This window comes from Podarcis cretensis, assembly GCF_951804945.1.
Source record: "Podarcis cretensis genome assembly, chromosome: 12".
NCBI lineage: Eukaryota > Metazoa > Chordata > Lepidosauria > Squamata > Lacertidae > Podarcis > Podarcis cretensis.
The window spans coordinates 39183790-39208596 of NC_137181.1; the positions used below are offsets into that span (position 1 = coordinate 39183790).

Sequence of the window (24807 nt, forward strand, 5' to 3'; positions counted from 1 at the left end):
GTACACTTTGTAGATAAAGGTACTTGTGTCAGTTCTGACTCCACAGTTAGAGAAGACATTATGAACACAGCCACTACTCCTACTTTTTATGAAAAACTTGTGCAACTTAAAGACAGGATTCTTGAAGAAGTGAGACTATCCACTTGTGTTCTTGATCCTTCGAGGGTGAGACTGGTATCCTTCTGCAAAGAAGCTAAGGGGTCTGTCTCAAAAGGTAAGGCAATCAGGCTATTTACAATGTAATTCAAACACAGGGCTAGGAAGAAGCATGGTCTAGTGATTCTGATCTTTTTCTAGTACGTAGCTCAGAAATGCTTCAGGATTCAGCATTACCACATGGCAGCTGGTACCCATTAGGTGGGGAGCAGGGAGGCAGAGTATCTAAATGTAGGCAGATCCAGGAAGTTGCAATAGGCAGAACTAATGGTAATGGGGCACTAAAAGGCTGCAACCATGTACACACTCACATAATGGAAACTCAACTTGAACACAGTGGGATTCACTTCTGAGTAAGATGCATGGGACTATGTAACCCAATCTAATGCATGCTTACTTGGAAGTGAGTTCTGTTGAATGCGGTAGGATTTGATCCCAAGAAAATATATATATATATATTGGATTTCAGTCTTAGGATTCCCTACCCACTTTTTTTCTACCACTGCTGCATCTTTAACAGCAGCCTGACATGCAGAAAGTAAACAGGTGAAACACTCCATAACATGACTATATAGAAAACAGCTTCCAGTCTGAGCTTCTGTATGTATACTATATTTGCTTATAAACCCCCAGAATGCCTTATATAATACTCTCAGCTGCACTGGCTGCCAATTTGTTCCTGGGCACAATTAAAAATGCTGGTCTTACCTTTAAAACCTTATATAGTCTGGGACTAGAATACCTCTTTTCATGAACCTACCGGTACTTGGGAGCTTCATTCAACAACTGAGCCCCTGTTGATTATACCCTTATCATCTGAAAAATGGCAGATGGCAACATTTTAGCTGCAACCTTTTTAGCTGCAGTTACTAGAACAGCCTTTCTCAACTCCCTATGTGTACTTAAGACTACAACTCCCATCACCCCCGACCACTGGTAGCTAGGGATGATGGGAGTTGTAGTCCAATAACATATAGGGACCCAAGGTTGAGAAAGGCTGTACTAGACTGTAGAATGACCTCTCCAAAGAGACCCATGTGTCTACTTTCTGATGCATCTTTGCATGAACAACTAAAACTTAGCTTTTAATTACTCTGCTGTCCAGCTTTGGCTGTTTCTTAGGTTGTGTACACTCTAAACTTCAAAGCACGTTCTTTCCCTCAATTCTGGGCACTGTAGTTTGTTAAGGGTTGCTAGGAATTGTAACTATGTGAGGGATAAACCACAGTGCCCAGAATTATTGAGAGAAACAATGTGTTTCAAATGTGCTTTAAAGGTGTCGTGTGAATACTTCTATTTCAAAATTGTTTTTAAGCTTTCATGAGTTATCTTGAAACACACAGAAAAGCAGGTATAAATGTTTTTAATATACTGCTATTAATAATAATGATTTAAAAACAGACTGAAATAATTTGGTATAAATGTGTGTAAATTTGCTAGGACTGCTAGCTCTGGAGTTAAGCAGGGATAAGCAGATGTAATATTAAAGTTTTTTTTTCTTTTTTAGGAGCTGCATGCTTGATGTTAACCATGCACTTAAACGCTAAGTTGATTAAACACATAGCAAGAGCCAAATGACCTGCAAAGCACATTTGTGACATTCTTTGTAACTACATGCATTCTATTTCGATGATTCCAAAAGCCTTGCAATAAACAAAGGAGACTTGACTGGCACCACAAAGACCCTCATTTAAAAATGATTCAGAGCCCTGCTTTATGTATTACATTTTTCCTACCTTTGCAGGGTGGAACCAGTGTTTTTTTCTCTGTATGTACTGATGGCAGAGTAAGGTTATCAGATGTCCCCATTTCCCGAGGACAGTCCCCGGAATTACAAATCAGTGCCCATGTAAAATCCATTGAAGTTGAAAAGTGTCCCTGGATTCATTGAAAAAAATTTGGTAACCTTATGGTAGGGGGGAAGGAAACAAAACAAAAAAATCTATCCCTCTCTAAAGCTCCTTCTTAGCTACTGTTTTGAGAAAGCTGCAGCAAGGGTGGGGACAGGATGAAAGCACCTTTCATACATTGTTCAGCATATATGTAGGAAAATGAAATGTTTGAAGCTGCTCAAATATCCCAACAGTAGTTAGTTTTATCAGTGCAATGTGAAACCTCTTTTTAATAAGACATGAAAAAACTAACTGGGTAACAAATTAATATAACAACTAGACCTTTCACTGTTTTCCCTAATACTCCTTTGGGTAGTCCACTGGGATTGCTGAGAGAATAAATTTTAAAAGATTGTAAAAAATCTTGGATACTGAAAATTGCTAAATAAGTTATCGCTAATAGACGCAGCAAGCAAGATTTTTTTTAAAAAAAAACCTATTAGTTTCTCATTAGGTTGTGATTCAAGATATTAGGAAACAAACAAAAGCAAAACAACACACTTACTTCCAGAACAGTCCATTGTTCTACAACAATAGCATCATAGCCTTGTATACTCTTGTTGTCTTCCACAGAAATATCTTCAAAGATGAACACGCCATCTGTCATCCCCTGGAAAGAATCTGTGCAGAAACAAATCGTTTCTATAAGCTACACAGTTAGGGTATCCTATGAACAATTTTAAAGTGTGTGTGTGTGTGTGTGTGTGTTCATTATCACAATCCTAATTTCTTCCCAGCATGTTATTTGCAAAACACAGGGAGAGAAAGACCCCAGCATGGTCCAACTATATTAAAATGAATGAGACTAATAGTAGGTGTACAAATGAATCCTTTGTATGCGGTGCTGTGCTGCTAGCAACCATTATAAAACAGAATTGCACTTATTTTTATTGGCTATTTACACATAAAAAGATACATGCACATGCAAGCTTGGTGGTGGACACTTCTGGAGCTTGAGGCATTTCTTCCCTTCTCCTTGACTAGTATCTAAGGCACTGACCTAGCCAAGAGGCATGGCCATGGCAAGAGATGGGATTGTAGGGATATCAAGCATGCCTTACAACTTCCCCAGAACTGGATTCTGTTCCTCTACCTATGAATTGTGCTTCCTCTTTTCCCTGGAAACTGCAAGTCTGCAGTAACATCTGCACTGGGCATTTTCTTTGGAAGTCAACAATCATAGATGCAACTGAGCTGCAGCTTTCAATGCAGCCTTTGTTTTAGGAATGGTCAGAATATTTGATGCATCCCTTTTCTGTTTAGGGAACAAAGAGTTGCGGTCAGAATTTTCCACTATCCCGAATCATTTGTCAGGTAATTGGTATATTGGGCACTGCTAGTTTGGATGAGGTTTTTAGGAGGACAGCTCTGTAGCAACAAATGTTTTCTCATACAGTGAACCTTTCGAGTCAAGATTTCCCGATTACTCTTGCCTTCCTTAAACATTTTTGATGACTGCACAAACCCTCATAACATTAAATGGTGATGGTGACCCTGAATTTGGGGTGTTTTGCCCCCACACTTAAAAAAATCTCTAGTATGCCATACATATACAATGCCATATAAAGACACAAGAAAAAACTCTCCACATACTAGGACATGAATGGTGGAAAAAAAGGATGGCTCTTCAAATCACTGCAGAAGTGTTTGAAAAACTGCAAGTGTCCATAGTTAACCTGGCATTAATAAACAATTTAATGGATTTTACTGTAGAATACCTGCTCATGCACAAATCCTAGCATTCCCTTTTGGGAATGCCAAAGTAACTCAATTTATTATAAGAAACCCCATGCAATAGCCTGCTTTTGAGTAGAAGCATACTTGCTTTAGTAGCAGTCATCCAAAAAAATACTGAAGCTCTTACAAGGGCTTTTTGCAGTATCAGTCTCACATTAACTATCACATCTATTTAACCCCTCTCCTCTCCAGAAAGGCCCCTTTTTTGAGCAGTTAACTTGTTTTCACTTAGCACATAATTAATCCAGTGGATTCCAGCACATTACATCAACACAATTAATTTCAAAAACTAAATGATAAAGTGATGGCTCATTTGTACTAATAACCAGCTCAGCATAGCCTTCCATTCCATTAAGACTAAAACCTGCTTCTATTCTGCCCAAGCTTCGTTATAATTTTTCACCTTTTACCTTCGCTAAGCTCATGGAAAAGGTTAATCCACCCTCCTTCATGGGAAAAGGTTCCATTATCACTGCATTTTTTATTAAGGTAAGATGCTCTCCCACTGTGCTCAAAAGGCTATTTTCACTTGGGTATATAAATATTTGATGATGTTCTGCTGGGCAAAATGTCATTTTAATGTTCCTGCACATGATTTACAAGATGACTATGGGAAAAGATTTCTTATTCTATTGTGACAGCTATACTAGTGGGAAGCAATGTCTCCCTGTGTTGTTTGTTGTCTTTGAACTATTAAGCGTCATGCACAAAGCCTAACCTTTACGTTATTGTTATTGCTGTGAAAAAAATCACTGCCACAGGTACAACAAAGAAATGTGCCCTCCACCTTTGCCCCTGGCTGATGCTCACCAACATATATGGGCTGTTTCCCACTAACGTTTCCTACACTGATAATGCACATGTCTTTGTCATCTGTTAGCAACGGGTTCCAGGAACCCAAACATGTGACAAAATAGGTGCATGACTGTTGTCATGCACAAGAGTTTATATATGCAGGACACACATTTCTTAAATGGAAGATATAGGAACTTAACCCCGTGCAAAGTTCCTCCTTATCTTAACCCCCCCCCCAAGCTACTTGCTCAAGTTTCTATACTCAATACTAGTCATTTCACTTCATGATGGTATTACTTAACATTAAGTGGCAAAATGTCCAGTAGGATTCAGCTAATAATTAATTTGTGATTTTTATATTTATTAAAAATCACATTGTTCAGTCACGGTGTCATAACTATACTATCCCTCCCCTATCCCTCCCCTTTCCCTTCCTCCCCAGAAAGAAAAAAAATGAAACAGAAAAGAGAAAGCATACACACACATTTGAGGAACAATTTGGTAACAGGTTGAAGGTGTTGTTATTCTGTGATAATATAATTCTGTCTAGTTTGCAAAACCAAAACTTAACTTTCTTCTATGGGGCGCTGCCTCTTACACTGTCTTGCAATGCTTACAGTTCTATATTAGGTGCAACTACATTAACTTCAGTTTTCACAACCACAGGTAGAAAGGCACCTTTAGGAAACAGCATGTTCCCTAAGAATGTATTCTACACATTAGCAGCACATCTCCCAAATTCCAAGTGTAAACTGATTGCCCTATTATGGTTGTTCACAAAGTAAACTCTTTGTGCTCATCTTGCAACCCCATTTTTGAAGGCATTTTAATTGCAGAATCTGACATTAGGAAACTCCCCCGGAGCCCTGTTGTTATGTAAATTCACTTTTAATGTGTAAACAACAGAATAATACTTCTCCTATGTTGTATTTGGGATATTAAGCAATACGCTGATAAGGAGCCAGAAATAAAATGTTTGCCCTTAAGAAAAACAGGCCTAATTGGTCTGTATCAGGCCAAGTGACTCATAGTTTCAAAACTGCAGTTTATACATATAAAATAAATGACCATTTGTTTCTGAGAACGTTCAGTTGCAACTTACATGGGTTGCCAACAAGCTGGAAAAAAGCATTCCATCATGTGCCCTTTAGAATTTCCTTTGCTGCGGGATGAAAAAATTAAGCCTGGCTGTTAATTTCCCCATTTAATTTTAACGAAGATAACTAATTTCACTGACTACTCCACAGGCAGGAGCGTGAGATAGAGAAGAGCCTTCTAGAAGCTGCCTGTGGCTTGACTTTGGGCTGGATCTGAAGACCCTACTTTGCATGAGCGGAGAGTGAGGGTGTGTCACTGATCTCACTTTTAATTACTTACATTCCAGGCAGCTGCTCTACAGTATGCCCCCACCAATCCTCTGGAGCCAGATTTCATAGGATGTAACACACTGTGGGTATAGGAGGGGGGAGGGGGGAGTGATGATCCCCATATACAAGCGCCTTCCACTCATGTGGTGGGATTTCTGAATCTAATTCCGCATTTCATGACTCTCACGTAAAAATATGTGATACCGCAAGTTGCTGAATACTTATCAAAGCCTACCAAGAAACTTCCAAAAACATCCCCAGCCTAGTCTAACGAAAATCAAATCTTTGTATGTATTTATAGACTTGTTTTCTGTGTTCTATGTAGTTGCATTATCTTTTGCCTCAAAATATTATGGAATTAATATCCATGTTACTGGCATAATCATCATCATCATCACCACCACTACCCAACAACGGTGCTTCAGAGTGTAAGCAGCTCTGACCTGGAGATTGTAACGTGACACAGAAGAAACTGAAAGGGGTGGGAAATGGAGGCAGAGGTAAACAGGAAGGAATAGGCAGTTGTTTCGATTGCACATGCTTAATCTTAGGGGCAGGTTAAGCTACTAGAGGGCATGGGACAAAGGGGGCTGCTCCAAAGAGTTCATGGAAAAGGTGGGCTTTGAGGAGAGATTTGAAGGACGTAGGAAAGGTGGCATTGCACAAGCATTCTAGAAGGCAGTTTCAACCATATGGAACAGCAAGGGAAGAAGGGCTTTCACATGAATACCACACAAGGCAACAGAGGCTGCTACATTAGGGTGTATGGGGCACTTGCTGCCCTCAGTCAGCCCCCACCTCCCTCCCTTCCTCCTTACAACCAGTCCAGGGTGTAACCTTCCTCCTCCTTTGTTTCAGCATTGTCCTTGAGCAGGGAGGAGGATGGGGAGGAAACTAAAATTACTTGGCTTTGTCTATTACTGGCTGTGGTTGCATCAGTCATTGGCTCTGTCTCTGTCTATTGTTGGCCTCCTGTCTTATGCCCCGCCAGTCTCAATGGACACCAGCCACCACTGCACACACACACACACATATCAACCGAGAAGTGGGCCCTAGTCCTTGGAAGCGTATGTCAAAATAAACTTGTCTAAGGCTACCTCACTGGAACGTGGCAACACTAGTGCTATCTTCAGACTGGTAGCAGAGACATTAAAATGAGCAATATGAACAATATTGGGTTCAGGGGTATGGCACATAATGCAGCAGCCCGACTGAAGCTAAGCAAGTCTGCATCTAATCAGTGCCTGGAGAGAAGACTGCCTAGGATCTTCATGAACATTGCCTTGAGTTCCCTAGAGGAAAGACAGGAAGACAAATAAAGCTTTGTGTTTAAAAACACACAGAGAAAGAAGCAAAAAATGTTAAATATCCATGCTCGGAGCTTTAGCTCCCAAGCCAAGTTCTAAAAATAACATTTTTGTTTCCTACAATAGCACCAACTAACATATGGCATCTAGCACAAATACATAGGCTTTGGCCTTTCATTTACATAAACTGCTGTTTGGAAATCTTAGAGATAAATCAAGACCGTGTATATTACTATTTCTGAGTAGTCAAAAGAGTAAGCAGAGTTGAGGTATGTAGCTCAGCTAAACAAAAACTGACAGATTTGATAAAGAGTCTCATCCTTATCACCATGCGTGTTACAAGTCAAGATTTCTGTGTTCAGACTGTAAAAAACAACAGCTGCCTATTTCCCTGTTAGAGAACAACAGAATGGAGATAGCAGATGAAGAGAGCTAGTAACTGCAGAATTAGTGTGTGGTTTGTAGTCACCACTCATGATAGAAAAATATCATGGTGGTGGTGGTGGTGGAGAAGAAGAAGAAGAAGAAGAAGAAGAAGAAGAGTAGTAGTAGTAGTAGTAGTAGTAGTAGTAGTAGTAGTTTGGATTTGATATCCCGCTTTATCACTACCCAAAGGAGTCTCAAAGCGGCTAACAATCTCCTTTCCCTCCCCCCCCCCACAACAAACACTCTGTGAGGTGAGTGGGGCTGAGAGACTTCAAAGAAGTGTGACTGGCCCAAGGTCACCCAGCAGCTGCATGCGGAGGAGTGGGGAATCGAACCCGGTTCACCAGATTACAAGTCCACCGCTCTTCACCACTACACCAGACTAGCTCTAACTGGGGAGACTAATGTGGTACACTATCCTCCCCCCAAAAAAGGAAAAGCCAGGATAAATTGGGAGGAACAGCTGGAAAAGCTGCTGCCACTGCCCCTCTTCCCAAGAATTTTCCACTTGAGGCAGCCACTTCACTCTTCCTAATGGTTTAGAAGCCTCTTGACACTGAGCCTGTGCATGCATATAGTTTACACACATACTCCATGGGCTCTGATTTGAGGCTTTTATGCAGCCTACCTTGAATTTTAAAAGATCCATTGTCACAAAACAGCAAAGAAGTTTTGCAGGAATTAAAACTCAGCAGCCTGAAAATTTGCAAAGGTGCTGCTGCTTCAAAGACTGTTCCTGATTGACACCAACAAATAATTTGCACTCAGTATGGCATGTAATTTCAAGGTGTAATTAGCAGAAAGAGGGAATGTTCCTTTTTGCTAAGAACCTATCTGAAAGAGTGGAAATTGAAGCAAGAGAATGAGGTGCTACTTAGGCACATCTGCCTCATTTCTTTGATTTCATACTAAAAAAGTGTTCTTACCACTTATATATAATGAATATTCTCACATTTTCATGTTCAGGTTCTGAGCAATTTTTGTGCATTCTAATAGTCACAAACAAAGAGAAAATAGCTGATCTTTTGAATGAATGAAGTATATAAACAGAGTAATAATCTTGCAGGGAAATTCCGTACCATTTATCATTCCAAGACTGAAGATAGCATTCACCAATGTGCTCCCTTTCCGAAAGTGATCTGTCATATGCTCCAGCCAATTGGCTTCCAAGCTGCAAATGCTCTGCCCATCACTGGTGATTTTCACAGGGATTGTTAAACTGTAGTACTGGCTGGATCTCTGCAAAGCCTTTGGCTTGTTGTAGACAGCAAAGATCTCGGTTTCTAAAAAAAACACAACCATACAAAGTGCTGAAATAGCAATAACGATAAAAGCAATGAAAATAGTGCACCCTCTCTCTCTAGGGTACAGTCTGCCAGCATAAAGAAGTAACACATTAATAAGCACTATTAACTGAGCTTTTCCCATGTATAATTAAAACATTACTGGGTCATTAACAAAAACTGTTTTTCCACCATGCTACAAAATGACCTATATTATTAAGCAACAAACTAATAATTTTAACCATAACGCATTCTTGCCAACTGAATTTGTATGACCAAATAAAGCAGGAAACAGATTTGCAAGGCATTAGCAGGACATAGGGCTGACAAAATCAGGAAAATACAGTTGAAGATGAAAACCATGACTGAGTATTTATACAAAATATATGCATGAATTAACAGTTATAAAGATGAATGAATGTGATGTAGCACTTGGATACACCTTAAGTCCTTCCTGCTGCTCCAGGCTAATGTAGCCATTGTTCTGGAAGAAGAAGTGAAGTTCCACATGACACACCTTTCACATTAATTCCCACTTTCAGAGGTTTCTTGCAGTTAAGGGCCACTTTGTTGTGAGAATACTAAAGAACTTCTCCAATTCTGTGACCATGACGTCTAGGCACAGGCGCACACACACACAGTTAATGATATTTCGGGCAGCACCAACAGAATCATAGTTTCGAAGTAACAGGTCTGCTTTATTCTCACTACTCATATCACATATGGAGTACTGTGTGCAGCTCTGGAGACCACACTTTAAGAAGCATACAGACAAACTGCAACAAGTTTAAAGGTAAAGGTAAAGGTACCCCTGCCCGTACGGGCCAGTCTTGACAGACTCTGGGGTTGTGCGCCCATCTCACTTAAGAGGCCAGGGGCCAGCGCTGTCCGGAGACACTTCCGGGTCACGTGGCCAGCGTGACGAAGTGGCTCTGGCCAGAGCCAGAGCCGCACACGGAAACGCCGTTTACCTTCCCGCTGGTAAGCGGTCCCTATTTATCTACTTGCACCCGGAGGTGCTTTCGAACTGCTAGGTTGGCAGGCGCTGGGACCGAGCAGCGGGAGCGCACCCCGCCGCAGGGATTCGAACCGCCGACCTTTCGATCGGCAAGCCCTAGGCGCTGAGGCTTTAACCCACAGCGCCACCTGCGTCCCTGCAACAAGTTTAGAGGCCAGCAAATGAAGGTGGTCAACACTAAATAAAACAAGTCCTATAAGGATAGGCTGAAAGAAATGGGAATGTTTAGCTATAAGAAAAGAAGCCTGACATGATGAAATTTACCAAGCTTAGAAAGTTAAACTTTCCCCCCAGATATCCATGAACTTGGGTTTGATGAGCCTTCCCCATGGCTGCAATTTACATAACAAAAACTCTGGTAATTAATTTCAAATCTTGTTTGAATGAATGAAAGAAACTTTACAGTGGTGCCTCGCAAGACGAAATTAATTCGTTCCGCAAGTTTTTTCTTCTTGCGAGTTTTTCGTCTTGCGAAGCACGGTTTCCCATAGGAATGCATTGAAAATCAATCAATGCGTTCCTATGGAAACCGCCTTCAGACCAGGTCCGGGGACAGTCTGTCCCCCGACCTCTTCTGAAGGCTGGGGGGGGGGGGGGGACAAGGGCTTTTCTTCCCACCGCCAGCCTTCAGAAGGCTGTTCTGAAGGCTGGCGGTGGGAAGAAAAGCCCTTCTCCCCACCTCCCGCCCCGCAAGCTCCGGGGACAGGAGGGCTTTGCTGCCGACCGCCAGCATTTTAAAAGCCCCCGGGACAGCAGAGGTCTTCTGAAGGCAGGCGGTGGGCGAAAGTCTTTGCTCCCCCCCCCGCCTGCCTTCAAAAGCTGTCCGGGATAGCGGAGAAACGCGCTGCGCTTCTCCGCTATCCCGGGAAGGCAGGCAGGGGGGGAGCAAAGACTTTTGCCCCCCGACGGCCTTCAGAAGAGGTCCAGGACCGGAGGGGGGGCGAAAGGCTTTGCTCCCCACCGCCAGCATTTAAAAGAGGTCCCCGGAGATTTCCCTATGGGCTTTCTTCTTGCGAAGCAAGCCCATAGGGAAATTCGTCTTGCGGAACGACTCAAAAACGGAAAACTCTTTCGTCTTGCGAGTTTTTCGTTTTGCGAGGTGTTCGTCTTGCGAGGCACCACTGTATTTGCGTCAGCCATAGGCCATAGCAACAAAAGGACTTTGCAATGTACACAGAACAGAAAGAAAAAGTTGATTATATAAAACACAGTTTAGGGTCCTGAATCAGCAGTCAAATGGTGGATCTTATTCTGATTGCTCCAGCTAAAAACCTTGCAACCTTTGCTGTCACTGCTCATCTTGATCGGCCAAGAGAAAGGACACTGTGGCAGTGGTTGGGCGACCCGGAATGGACAATAAAAGAGGGGTGATAATCTCATTCCAAAGAGTGCAAGCCAGAAGGGTGTGCGCCACCAATTCGGTGCTGCCATCTCCACAGGGACATAAGCATTTTTCGTGTGGAATCTGTTGGAATCATCCCTCAAGTACAGCCGAGGGCAATACATTCAATCTTCCGAGAGCAAAAGCACATCTATATTTTGGAATTGCTAGGTTATGCAGATAGGATGCCAGAGAATCAAAATGGGAAGGTGGCATGCCTTTCTCTGATGTCATTACAGATAAGGAGTGAGATGTACATAGCAAACAAGCAAAAGGGAAATGGCTGCTGAGCTGCACCCACCATTGTGAGGCCTGAAGAGGTGATGATGATGATGATGATGCCTCTCCAGCTGCTGTTATTGGCTGTGGACGCCCTGTGATGTCACATAAGCGCATGGCAACTCAGTAGATATACAAAGGCAGCCCAAGGGGAAAGCCCAAGGCAAAGCTTGAAAAGGACATAGTGGACAGCAGTTGTGTTATTCAGTACTTGGTGGTCTCCTTCTGCATGGAGGCGAAGTGGCAAATGGAAGGAGGCCATCATCTGTCAATGAGATGCTGTGGAGCAACGAGAAGGTAAGTGTACCTGCTGAGCAGGACCACAGCTTGAAAGGGGCAGATATCCATGGTTGGAAGCTGGAGATGGACCTGGCAGAAGCTGTGATTAGCATGTGGAAGCCCAGGATGCCGCAGGGCTGAAGGAGGCTGAGGTTTGTGCTGGTAAGCTGGTTGAAATTCACCTTCAGAAGGCCATTGACAAAAGCTGTGTGGATATGTGTGGGTTGATGCTGGGGTAAGTATGAATGGAGAGTGTGGACATAGGTCATCCACCAGACACGGTATGACTGGGAATTGCATGTTCAGATAGCGGTGTAGGCTGCCCTCCAGGCTCTGGGCGAATGAACCACTGGATATTCATGGGTGGAAGCCAGTGGAGGTTGGCAGGCTGGCCAGTGGAGGTGGCTGGATGATAACTGTTGAATGAGGGCCATTCCCCTCACCGTATCTGTGTTTGCCTTTCATGGATGTCACAAGCCGACAAGGCTTTCCCCGAAAGCAGCAATGAAGGAGACAGCAGAGCTTAAGCAAGCCATCTTCTGCTTCTAAATCAAGTTATTTCTAAATACATCTAAGTAACATTCATGACATTCCCCTTTCCAGTACCAGGATGGGAGGCTGTGCAGATGCATCCCTAAGCAGTTGCCGTGGGCTACAAATTTCCTGTGATGTCACAAATGGACAGGGTGGCTGAGGGGAAAGGCAGTTACTAGTGGGTGGAAGAATGGAGAAACCTCAGTAGCAGGTTATGGGGAAGTTGGGGTAGGTAGGCAGGGCCAGCTGGATATGCAGAAGTTGAGTATGGGCTGACTTCCTTCTGTCTACTTGCGTTGCCAACATTTTGTTCTCTCAGGGCTCCTGTACCTGTCTCACCTAGATCGCTTGACAAGAGCCCCAGCCCTTTAATGGTTCCTGCATTTCTGCGGAGCTCCAAAAACCGCAGGAAATAAAATGAAAAGCAACAACGAGAATACAGTTTAAGTTGTTAACAGATGCAAAAGAAAGAGGAGGCTTCGCCCTGCCAGATCTGAAATTGTATTATGAAGCCTCCTGCCTCTGTTGGTTAAAGGAATGGATGTTATTAGAAAATACGGAATTGTTGGATTTGGAAGGTTATGATAATAGATTTGGGTGGCACGCACACTTATGGCATAATAAGACAAAAGTCCATAAAGGATTTGGAAGCCATATATTTCGAAGATCTTTAATAGAAATTTGGGATAGGTATAAAAACCTATTGGAACGTAAAACACCACATTGGTTATCCCCACTAGAAGCAATGAGTGTGAAAAAGGTCAATATGAGTGGGAAATGGATAACTTATGGGAAATTAATACAAAAGGAAGGAAGCAAATGGAAAATAAAACCATATGAAGAAATTAAAGAATATGTGAATGATTGGCTGCACTACCACCAGGTCAATGAAATGTTTAAACAGGATTTTAAAGAAAGAGGATTTGATGAAAATGGATCAAAGTTTGAATTAGAGATATTAAGTAATGATTGTAAAATTTTGTCTAAAATGTATATATTGCTGCTTGAATGGCATTTGAAGGATCAGGAGGTAAAGTCGGTTATGATTCATTGGGCTAAGGATTTTGGGTATAATATACAGCTGAGTGACTGGGTAAAATTATGGAAAGAAGGTTTAAAATTTACTGCATGCAATGCCTTAAAAGAAAATATGATGAAAATGATGTATAGATGGTATATTACACCGGTCAAGTTAGCTAAAATGTATAAAGTTAGCAATAAATGTTGGAAATGTAAAGAAAAAGAAGGAACATTTTATCACGTGGTGGGAATGTAAAAAGGTGAAAAGCTTCTGGGAGATGTTATATAACGAGATGAAAAAAATGTTGAAATATACATTTATAAAGAAACCAGAAGCATTTTTACTGGGCATTGTAGGGAGTGATATAAACAGAAAGGAATGTAAGCTCTTTTTATATGCAACAACAGCAGCAAGAATATTACTGGCCCAAAAATGGAAGCAAGAAGAATTACTGACGAAAGAAGAATGGAGGACAAAACGAATGCACTATGCAGAACTGGATAAACTAACAGGAAGGATTCGAAATCGGCGGAACCAGAAATTCACAGAAGACTGAAGTAAATTTACGGATTATTTGAAAAGTATTTGTGAAGATCAGACGACGTTTGTAGGCTTGCAATAAGTTTTGTGAGGAGTATTATTGGAATTACTGCAAAAATGGATAAGGGGGAGGATGATTAGTTAAGACATTTAAAGGTAATATAAATTTAAGAAATGCATAAGAAGTGGTTAAAACAGTGGATCATCAGAGGTGCTGATGGAAGTCCAAAAAGTTGTATAAGTGATGAAGTTTTGTGGTACGTATTATAATTTATATGTTAAAATTAATAAAAATTATTATTAAAAAAAAGGAAAGCAACAACCCTGCTGGGTGTCCCTGCACCCATTCTCAAATCTTGTTGGGTTCTGATTGTAAGCACTGTTCACACTTAACTTGGGCCTTGCTTTTTCCAGGCAAAGATTGTGCCCTTTAACACTCAGTGTCCAAGCGGGTTGTGTGTGTTTTTTGCCCCAAGCTGTTCCCATGAGAACCCACTATTTAAAGCAGAATCAGAGTAGATTGATGTTTGTTCCAATTGAGCTTTAAAGAGCAGGTTTTCACAGGGAAAGCTCGGGGGGGAAGGGTGCTCAGACACATAGCTTTAAATTGCAGATCGTGTCTGGAAAGAGTGGAGTTAAGTTGATTGTGGATAAGCCCTTCATCTGGGAAAACAGACTTTTTCCCATCACAGTAGACTTTACAATTCTAGAATGTTCACTGTGAGCAAGATACAACATTGTTCAGAGTTTCCTAGTAAGAATAGTTGGGTAAGACTAGATGGCAGAGTGATTTGCTACAATACTGAGCTCCCCTTCCCCTCGGCACAATTCTTTTAACTGTCTTTGTACTGTTAGAGTTCATTATCAGTTGCCCCAAATCCATACTGCTGCAGTGATTATACTCTTGGGCATTCTTGCAAGCCTCCACAGGTTACTTCTTTTAGGCTGTTGATAGCTGTGTTCCTTTATCTACAAGCAATTGTATTTCAGTGTAAGAGGTTGTTACAGGTTGCTGGGTCACATTTTTAAGTATTCCAGTTTTTGTATTTATTCCCCAAACAACACTGCCCCTTTCACTGGCCTTGGCCTATTTGGTTAATCTGGGGGCTTTGGTGTCTGTTTACTGGTTATAGGAGCATACGACTCCCTTGTCGCAACAAGCTACTGGTCTGTTTCCAGGCATAATTCAAAGTGCTGTTTATAAAGCCCTACATGGCTTAGGACCAGGCTATATGGAAGACCATATTCCCTGCTTGGGCTCTAAGACCTGGGGGAAGTCCTTCTCTCAGTCCCGCCATCCACACAGGCACACTTGGTGGGGATGCAAGAGGTGGCCTTATTGGTAGCTGCTCCCAGATTTTGAAACTCCCTCCCTACAGAAGTTAAGACTGGTTCCTTTCTTGTTGTCCTTCTGCTGGCAGGTGAAGACTGTATTATTCCAACAGGCTTTTGTGAACAGGCTGTTTTTAACTAAGCAGCTGGTGATGTGATGGTTTTGTTGCAATCATCTGTATGTTTTAATAGATAACACACACAGAGAGACGTATGTATATATGTTTAATTGTTTTTAATGTCCCTCCCCCCAATGCTTTTAACTATTTCTATTTTATCTATAAGACGCCTTCAGTCCATGTCGCGGGGAAAGGGGGGATGTAAATAAACGTAAAAACAACAACAACAACAACTTGCTCCCTGTGGCATTTGCCGTCCTAGGTGTGTGACATCATACTGGGCCATAAGGAAAGGGTTAACTAAGTGTAAAATGACTAACCAATAGGAACCCAAGGGGAGGAGTTAGAGTTGTTGAGAAGTCAGTCTGGAGTTAGAGAAGGGAGGAGAGGATAAGTCTGTGGGTTGGGCTAGTCTGATGTGAGAGAGTGAGAGAATCTGTTAAGAGGAGTCAGGCAAACAGTTGAGATAATCAGTCAGAAGGTACAGTGGTGCGTCGCAAGACAAAAAGAATCCGTTCCACGATTCTCTTCGTCTAGCGGTTTTTTCGTCTTGCGAAGCAAGCCCATTGACGGCTTAGCGGATTAGCGCTATTAGCGGCTTAGCGGCTTTTAGCAGCTTATCAGCTTATCGGATCAGCTGATAAGCGGCTTAGTGGCTTAGAAAAATGGGGGGGGGGAGGAAAAAAAAACCCGCAGGAACTCGCAAGACATTTTCGTCTTGCGAAGCAAGCCCATAGGGAAATTCGTTTTGCGAAGCGCCTCCAAAACGGAAAACCCTTTTGTCTAGCGGGTTTTCCGTCTTGCGAGGCGTTTGTCTTGCGGGGCACCACTGTACTAGGAAGTATAGGCTGGTAAAGAAACTAAAGTTAAGAAACTGATGAGAATATTATCTGAGAAACCATAAACTTGTTAATACAGTGGTACCTCAGGTTAAGTACTTAATTCGTTCCGGAGGTCTGTTCTTAACCTGAAACTGTTCTTAACCTGAAGCATCACTTTAGCTAATGGGGCCTCCTGCTGCTGCCACGCCGCAGGAGCACAATTTCTGTTCTCATCCTGAAGCAAAGTTCTTAACCTATAGCACTATTTCTGGATTAGCAGGGTCTGTAACCTGAAGCGTATATAACCCAAGGTACCACTGTACTTATAAAATAAACTTGTTTGTTTGGTTCAATTTTGACAACTGTCTGGACTCAGTGTGTACCCGAGAGTAACGGGTTGGTGGCAGTGGGGAAGTGAGCACAGTGGTGGCAAAGAGATCAATACACCGTTGAACGTCCGGGGACCCTGTGTGATCACCACACTCCCATTTACTTCAGGCTGCATACTTTTAGTAAAGTGATCCTTTTCCTCAAAAATTGATGAGACCTATTGAGGGTTGTGCTGCATTTTGGAGGCCTGCATTTGCCCATCCCTATTCTTCTATACTTTTGCTACATAAAGTGAAACCAGCTATTTTCTTCACAGGTTTTTGTTTGCTTTTCTTCCCTGTTTCTGAGTCTCTCTTTCTTTCACCTTGTCACCAAGGTGTTCCTGAACAGCGAGCTTAGATTTCTTTTGTTAACTTCAAATGCTAACCTTACTTTGCTGAACAAAGTGAAGCTATCTATTCCAGCTTGTAGCTGCCTCTTCCTTTCCCCCCTAGTTCTCGCTTCCTGCGAGAGAGAGCGCCGACTCCTCTTAAAAGTGACATACACTTTGCAAACATCTCTCTTTATAGAGCACTATAACATCAATAAACTGTTCAAGGAGGGAAAAGTAGTTCCCACAGGAGGCAGATAATGATTTTTTTTTCCAAATAGAAAAATATATGCTTTAATTAAGGCAGAAACAAAGTATTGCAAATACTAACAAGCTTTCCAGACAAGCTGTTCTTAGGCACTGAAAAAAACACATTCACGTTTAATGCACAAGAAAGGTTATTCTATTAAAAATCTCTTTTGCCTTTAATAACTATTGTACAAAATTGTTCTGCGGGAAAAAGACAGCACATGTATATTCCAATTGGCCTTGCAGTAACAGTAGTTATTTAGTCATGTCACATAACCCATGTTAACAGCTTTTTTTTTCAATTTCTAAATAAAAAGCTCATGTTCTATATAACCTTTGATTTTAAAAAAAATATTTCCCACTTATCCCTCCCTCCTTCCCACAAAAAGGTTTCAGCATGGATCATAAAACTTTGTTTAACGGCACACTTATTAATTCATCATCACAGCTTCTGTTAATGATATTGTGTCATGTAAAAACAAGTACAGTGGTGCCTCGCAAGACGAAAATAATCCGTTCCGCGATTCTCTTCGTCTAGCGGTTTTTTTGTCTTGCGAAGCAAGCCCATTGACGGCTTAGCGGATTAGCGCTATTAGCGGCTTTTAGCAGCTTAGCGGATAAGCAGATAAGCGGCTTAGAAAAAGGGGGGGAAAGTCGGAAAAACTCACAAGACATTTTCGTCTTGCGAAGCAAGCCCATAGGAAATTTGTTTTGTGAAGCGCTTCCAAAACGGAAAACCCTTTCGTCTAGCGGGTTTTTCGTCTTGCGAGGCATTTGTCTTGCGGGGCACCACTGTACAGCAGACCTGCAAGATGAAGCAGGATCTATTTAACCGAGCATCCTGTTTCCCATGGTGGCCAACTAGAAGCCTATGGAAAGACCACAAGTAGGACATGAGGGCAATCTAACGGTCCCACTTGCGTTCTCCAACATGGTGCGTCTGATCCTGGAGGCTGTATCCATCATGATGAATAGTAACCATTGATAGCCTTGCCTTCCATGAATTTGTCCAATCCCCTTTTAAAGTCATCTAAGTAGGTGGCCATGACCACAACTTGTGGTAGAAAATGACATAATGGGCAGATGGTTGCATTTGTTTCTCCAAAGGAGACATATACACATACGTACAATTCAGGGGCCAATCAATGAACCAGCAAGTGGGCGTAATAAAGGAATGAAAACTTGCAGTTTAATTTGTCGCCTTAAACACTATTCTGCGAAGTTTGATATTCGAACGGAACAGCGAATAAAGGATTAGAAAAACAGAAAGACGTTCAGTCAGGAATTAGCAGAATCAACAAAATGTGAATGTTAATCTGAGCCTAGGAGCGTTGAGATGTGCAACAAGACTTGATCCATTATTATCATCATTATAGTAGCCCTTTAAATGCGCTCACTACATTGCTATTCTTAGCTTGTTACAACAAACCTATGAAATGGACTATATATGATGAGGTTCTTGTATCCGTGCTGATATTGCTTAAGCTGTTTATTTATCTGCTCCTGTTGATGTTTTTTGGTTTTATTCCTATTTTACTGCACCTTGACCAGGGATCTCTTTAACAATGAAGCATGGATTAAAATATTTTAAAATAATAAAAAGAAATAACATGAGAAGAGCCCTGCCGTATCAGGTCAAAGGCCAATCTAATCCAGCATCCTATTCTCACAAAGGCCAACTAAATGATCATAGGAAGCCTGCAAGAACTCTGTCTGTGGAGGCAGAATGTAGCCTTACCCTCCATGAATTTGTCTAACCCTCTTTGAAAGCTATCAAAGTTGGTGACCATCACTACCTCCATAGTTTGAAGTATGTGCTGTGTGAAAAGGTATTTTCAGAGAAACACACGAAGCAGTATGATACAGAACCAGACTGTTGGTCTCTCTAAGCTTAAGGCTGACTGCTCTGTTAGGAAGTCTCTTATTGTTTGGAGTACAGGACTTGCTATCTGGGTTCTCTTTAAATGGATATTCCAGCGGCTGAATCTCGTGCCTTCTGTGTGCAAAGCATATGGCTCTGCCAATAAGACACAGGCACCTCCCTCCTCTGTTTAATTTGATTTAAGAAGCAGGACAGTAGGATAATGGCTAAGACACTTCCTATAACTAAGAAAAGATTGATCTCCAGCTCAATAGTTCACAAATCTATAACCCACAACCGTTAAAATAAGTTGCATACCATAATCTGGGGTGTGTGCATTGCCATTTGTTCCCCCCAAAAACCCAAAACTTCTTTAAAATGCCTCTATTTGGAATTTGGAACAAAATTTTGTAATGATGGAAATTTAGGTTAAAAATAACATTCAAAGGGTAAAACAAGAATAAAGCAGTTTCTTGTCAGATTCCTAAACTGCTTTTTGGGTTCAGGTACATTTTAAGAATTTGGATCAGACTGTTTAAAGAAAATTCTGAGGAAAAATGCAGGGTCACACACATGTAGTTTGATCCTGTAGCTGAAAAACACAGTGTTAGAAATCTTCAAATTCATGGTATTTCTCACTTTAAAATGTGTGAATGCAAATCAGTAATAGTGGAATATGATTGTTTTACACGAATAAAAGATAGATGTAGAGATGCTGATTAGGCAAAACCATCCAACTGCTGAGCCAAGATTTATATAGATCAAGAGGGTTGTTTTATCATTTTGTAGTTGTAGGAAACAGGATAAGGATTTTTCCCAGCCAAGGACTTTACAATTCAACATACACATATTAAAAAGGAACCCAATATTATTTCAACATAAGCAATTATGTTTAAATACTGTTGTAAATGGAAACATATTTATATTCTCACGAAAAAGTTAAGAATACACTTGTGGATAAGATATAACATTCTGCAAGTCATATGTAAGGTCAACGAAACACATGGCTAAGTAAAGACCATTCAAAGTTACAAAGCAGTACAAGACAAAGGGGGGAAAGTGAAAAACAAATAGTGTCATTCAAAGAAGAAAAGTCAGAACTCTGGAGCAGAAGATATAACAAAGTCCTCATTAACAAAGTCTAGTTTGGCAAAAAAATGGACTTCTGAAAAGGAAAGGGGTGTTGTGGAGAAAAGGTTGCCTTGTAAAAGATAAGGCAGATAATACCCTGTGCTCACATGGGAGGAAGAAAGATCACTGCCAAAACTGGAATAAGTTTTCCAGTTTAGGAAAAGGAAGTGCTGAAGAAAACTGTGGTCGCAAAGGGATAATAAAGAAATCAGATGCAGTGTGGGGAAATATTTTGGTACAGGAAGATACCTCCTTTTCTCATCCACACACAAATAACAGAGCACACACCCCAAATTTGCAAACCGTTAGCAGGAAAAAAGTGGATCCACAAGTAAAAGAGATAACATCCCAGCAGGTCATCGGAACAGTCAGAAAATATATTGTTTCCCTGGTTTCTTTCAAGAGGCATTCCTACAATTTGTTGCATTTTATCATATGCGACTTTGGTCCTGTCTCCTCTCCATGCTCTTAATTCTATCACTGACATCCTCCCTTATTTCTGTGATGGCAAGCTGTTTTACACTGTTTTTAATAATGTGTTGTAATCTTGCTTGGGACCTTGGGATGAAGGACAGGTAATAAATTATAACCATCATCATCTTTGACACAAAAATCAGAAGCAGGCCGCAGAATCATGTGGTCCCCCAGCTCCTACAAACACCACTTCCTCCCATTCTTACCCTGCCAGCCTTAATCCTGTTTAAAAGTTGCAATTTGCATCAATCTTAACCATGGGGTGGAGTCAAATGAGTTTAATCCCAATTCAGAAAGCTGTGCAAACAACACAACATAAAATACTTTACTGGTGATGTTAACATGGAAGCAAACAACAGCTCTTGAAAAATGGATTTAAACCAACTACAAAAAACAAAAAACAAAAACCCACAACCCAGACTGAAAGAGAAAACTGATAGTAAGTGAAATATACTCTTAATAATCTGGCTGTTATTGCACTCTTTAGCTTTGCAAGTCTCTACTTTCTTCTTTGTTTAAAGTTCACAGATTAGTTCATGCTCTCTTCTTAAGACTTCACTTAGCCATGCCATCCCCCAAAACAAAAAAGACAAAGCCATGGTTCTTCTGGTTACATTTATTTTGGTTGCATTTTAAAGAACTGATTTTTTTAAAGGCAATTTCTGCTAGAAATCCTGCACTGACAATATATGGCCCAGGGCTGATCTTTGTTATCCTGTTCTCAAAGAAACAGAGGAGGGGTCATAGAGATCAGATATACAGCAACATGTTTACTACATTTACATAGCATGTTTATCTTGTACGCACTTAAATGCATACCAGCCTTTTCTGACCACAGTAATGTGAACAAGCCATTGATACAGATTTACTGAGTCGCTTATGTATAGAATTTTTGCATGGCACCCCAATCTCTGAGCGACGTGAGATTTCAGGGGTTCCAGGCACTAAGCAGGGTTTGTGTTTCCTTTTGGGAATGAGGCACAGCGGAGACAGTGGCGTCTTTATTATAAATGGTTTATTTACAACCTGAGCCTACTATGCATATACAAGCTGAGCCAGCCTACGACTTAGAAGATCACAGCAGTGAAACCCTCATCTCCCATTGCCACAGCCTTGGATTCAAGAAGAAATCAACCATGGCTTTCTCTCTTCCCTTCCTGCCTGTAGCTATTTTCTCTAGGTCGCAAGGCAGCAAACTCTGCTCTAAAACACAGGCTTTGTCTTTCCAACTCTCTGAGAGCTAGAGGAGGGGCCCCACCCATTTGTCATCTGGCACAGAGCCCCCTTTCCTTTGTTCTCTTAATGACCCATCGAGGGAAATGCCCTTGCAAAGTGAGATACATAGCAATAAATGACAGCTCAGAAATGCCAGTAAATTGCAAATGTAGCTGTAATTGCTGTTTAAAGCAAGGTCCCCCAAAATAACATGTTGGGAAGAATGAAAAGTCTGTAAAGGGTATTCTGTGACAATTTACGAATTAAGGTGCTGCTGTGTGTCTATCACACAAACCTGCTTAAAAGCAGAATCATGAGAGGCAGTTACTATAAACTAGAACAGAAGATAGAAAGTTACCTGAAAATCCTGCCAGATGGGCCTAATTAACAATTTCACAATAACTTAATAAATCTTAGCTGTGTGGAAGAAATTATACTGCAGAAATGTATGTGAGTATCCTCCCTCTAGTTTGAAAGAGAGATCATGTGGAATTGAATCCTCTAAGGGAAACATGGCAAAAAACGGTTTTAGATATGTGTTTTAAAATACTTGGCAGGCTCTATGATGTTTTTCTTTTTATATAACACTATATACAATTTTATACTAAATTAACATCTTGCAAGAGATACTAATGTAGAAATCTAATAATCTATGTGCTTGTTTTGAATTAATGTAGCACATTGGGCTTTTGTTCAAAAATGAATGGAAAGGAATTGGTTTTGGGGGGTTGTTGTTTTTTGCTGCTGTAGCATTAGAAGTAGTAATTTTGCTCTCAAGTTACAAGTTATTAAGCAATCTTGAGAAACCAAGTTCAAAAAGAGGGGCTGTAGAAGTACTGACTGACTATACCTTGTGATTAAAAGAATAATAGTAGCTGGCATCATCACAATTATTCACATGCCTTCCAAATTTGAACTCTTGTACTACTCTAAATTAGTATTGTGAAAGTGACCTACACTGCCTCTGATATTGTCCCAAATGCTTTGAACTTTGTATCCTCTCTCTGGGAATTTCAAAATTCCCTGGGATTTTCCATTTTCTATCAGCAAGTAGTAAATGGAATGAAAGTGCAATCTGGAGGTTAGAGAACATCAGCTCTGCAGGGAGGAAACAAATCCAGAAGGCAGTGGACCAATTTTAACCCCCTTCGGTTAAAAGCAGGGATATGAAAAGTGGAGTCTGTTGAGCATCAACTTTTATGAATGGCAAGTTGTGACCTGTTCATAAGTGATCTAGAATTAGGGTTTAACTTGCACAAAAGTGGAGAACAGACATAGTTCCAACGAAAGAGTTGGGGCATCATAAACTGCTGGAATACGCGGAACTAGTAGGTGTGACTAATAGAATAGAACAGAACAGAATAGAATAGAATAAGAAACAGAGATTTTAAAAAAACTTAATGAGGATTAGATGTTATATATAGAATATATGAAAAAATATCAAAAGACAATCAATGTAGCAGCATCAGCATAATTCAGCTGCATAAGTTATGAGATAGAAGGAGAGAGGAAAATTTTGAAGAACAATAAGATGCGGATAGGTTGGGAATAGAGAGGAAACCAGGGAAGGAGTTGAAGGAAAGTGTATGAAAAGAAGTTTTATTTTTTCCCTTTCCTTATTCTTTTTTATTTTAATTTTAAAAAAATGCAACAGTTGTTGTACTATTGTTGATATACCAATGAAGAGCTGTAATAGAAAAGCAAATAAAAAACTGAAAATGCAATAATAATAATAATAATAATAATAATAATAATAATAATAATAGAATTAGGGTTTAACAGTGTTTACTGATGCCACCAAATTGTTCAGGATGCTAGAAGTAAAGACAAATTGTGAGGCGCTCCAAAAGGATATCACTGAACTGGGTGAATGGGTATCAAAATGGCAAATGTGGTTTAATATAAAGTGATGTACAGGGGGAAGGGACTACTCACTGGTGAAACAGACCCCTTGCCCCCACTCCTGAGGACCAATTCAGCTGACAGATGGGCAGGATCATCCACCTATCAGTCACTTGATGCAGCTGAACATGTCAAACATGCTCACATGTCAAAATTGGCCCACAAGGTGGGGATGGGATGATAAAGATCTGGCCCACCAGGCCAAAAAGATTCCCCAACTGTGGCACATCCAAACTATGAAATTTGTTTTCACAAAATGTGGTGATGACCACCAACTTAAAGAGGTTTAAATGGGGATTAGCTAGTAAGGCTATCAATGGTGTTAGGAGCATAAGGAACTGACATACCGAATCAGACCACTGGATACATCTAGCACAGTATTGTCTACAGTGACTGGAAGCAGCTCTCCAAGATTTCAGACAGTAAACATTCCCAGCCCTATATGGAGATGCAAGGGATTGAACCTAGGAATTTCTGTATACAAAGCAGATGCTCTACCATTGAGCTACAGCCTTAGCCATGATTGAAAGCCCCAAGCTTCTGAATACCGGTTGAGTTCCATTACATTCATATCCTGCTTGTGAGTTTCTCATAGGCATCTCCTTAGCTACTGCAGGTAACAGAATGCTAGACTAGATAGGCTCTTCTTACCTTATTTACCTTTCCTTTTATTCCAAGCTAATTCTTCCTCTAATACTCAGTGAAAGCCTGCTTGGTCCAGGAGACGAAAGCCTTGGATTCTTAGAACTGCTAGGGTAAATGCTAATACTGCCAAGGGTCCATGACAAGCCAACATCCCTACATCCCAAGTAACCCGTTTATAACATGGGCATTACGACACCTACTTGTAGCACTGCTGCAAGAACAAAAATGATTATAAAGTGCATTCTGCATTATCAATGAAAATAAATCGCAAAACGCATGAGTTTATTCATTAGTACAGCAAGCAGCAGAGAATCTGGTCCCAATACAGCATCATGCTAACCTG

At 41.0% G+C, this 24807-nt stretch overlaps 1 protein-coding gene across 4 annotated transcripts in view; it reads right to left on the reverse strand.

Annotated features, from left to right (window-relative positions):
* Positions 1 to 24807, reverse strand: part of RFTN1 (raftlin, lipid raft linker 1) — a 105350-nt gene that overhangs the window by 16112 nt on the left and 64431 nt on the right. For all 4 annotated transcript variants that reach the window (XM_079948009.1, XM_079948008.1, XM_079948011.1 and 1 more), the window contains exons 6-7: positions 8760 to 8963; positions 2554 to 2669 (exon numbers count right to left, since the gene is read on the reverse strand). In XM_079948009.1, coding sequence (XP_079804135.1) covers positions 2554 to 2669; positions 8760 to 8963 — 320 coding nt within the window. The remainder of the gene's footprint in view (positions 1 to 2553; positions 2670 to 8759; positions 8964 to 24807) is intronic.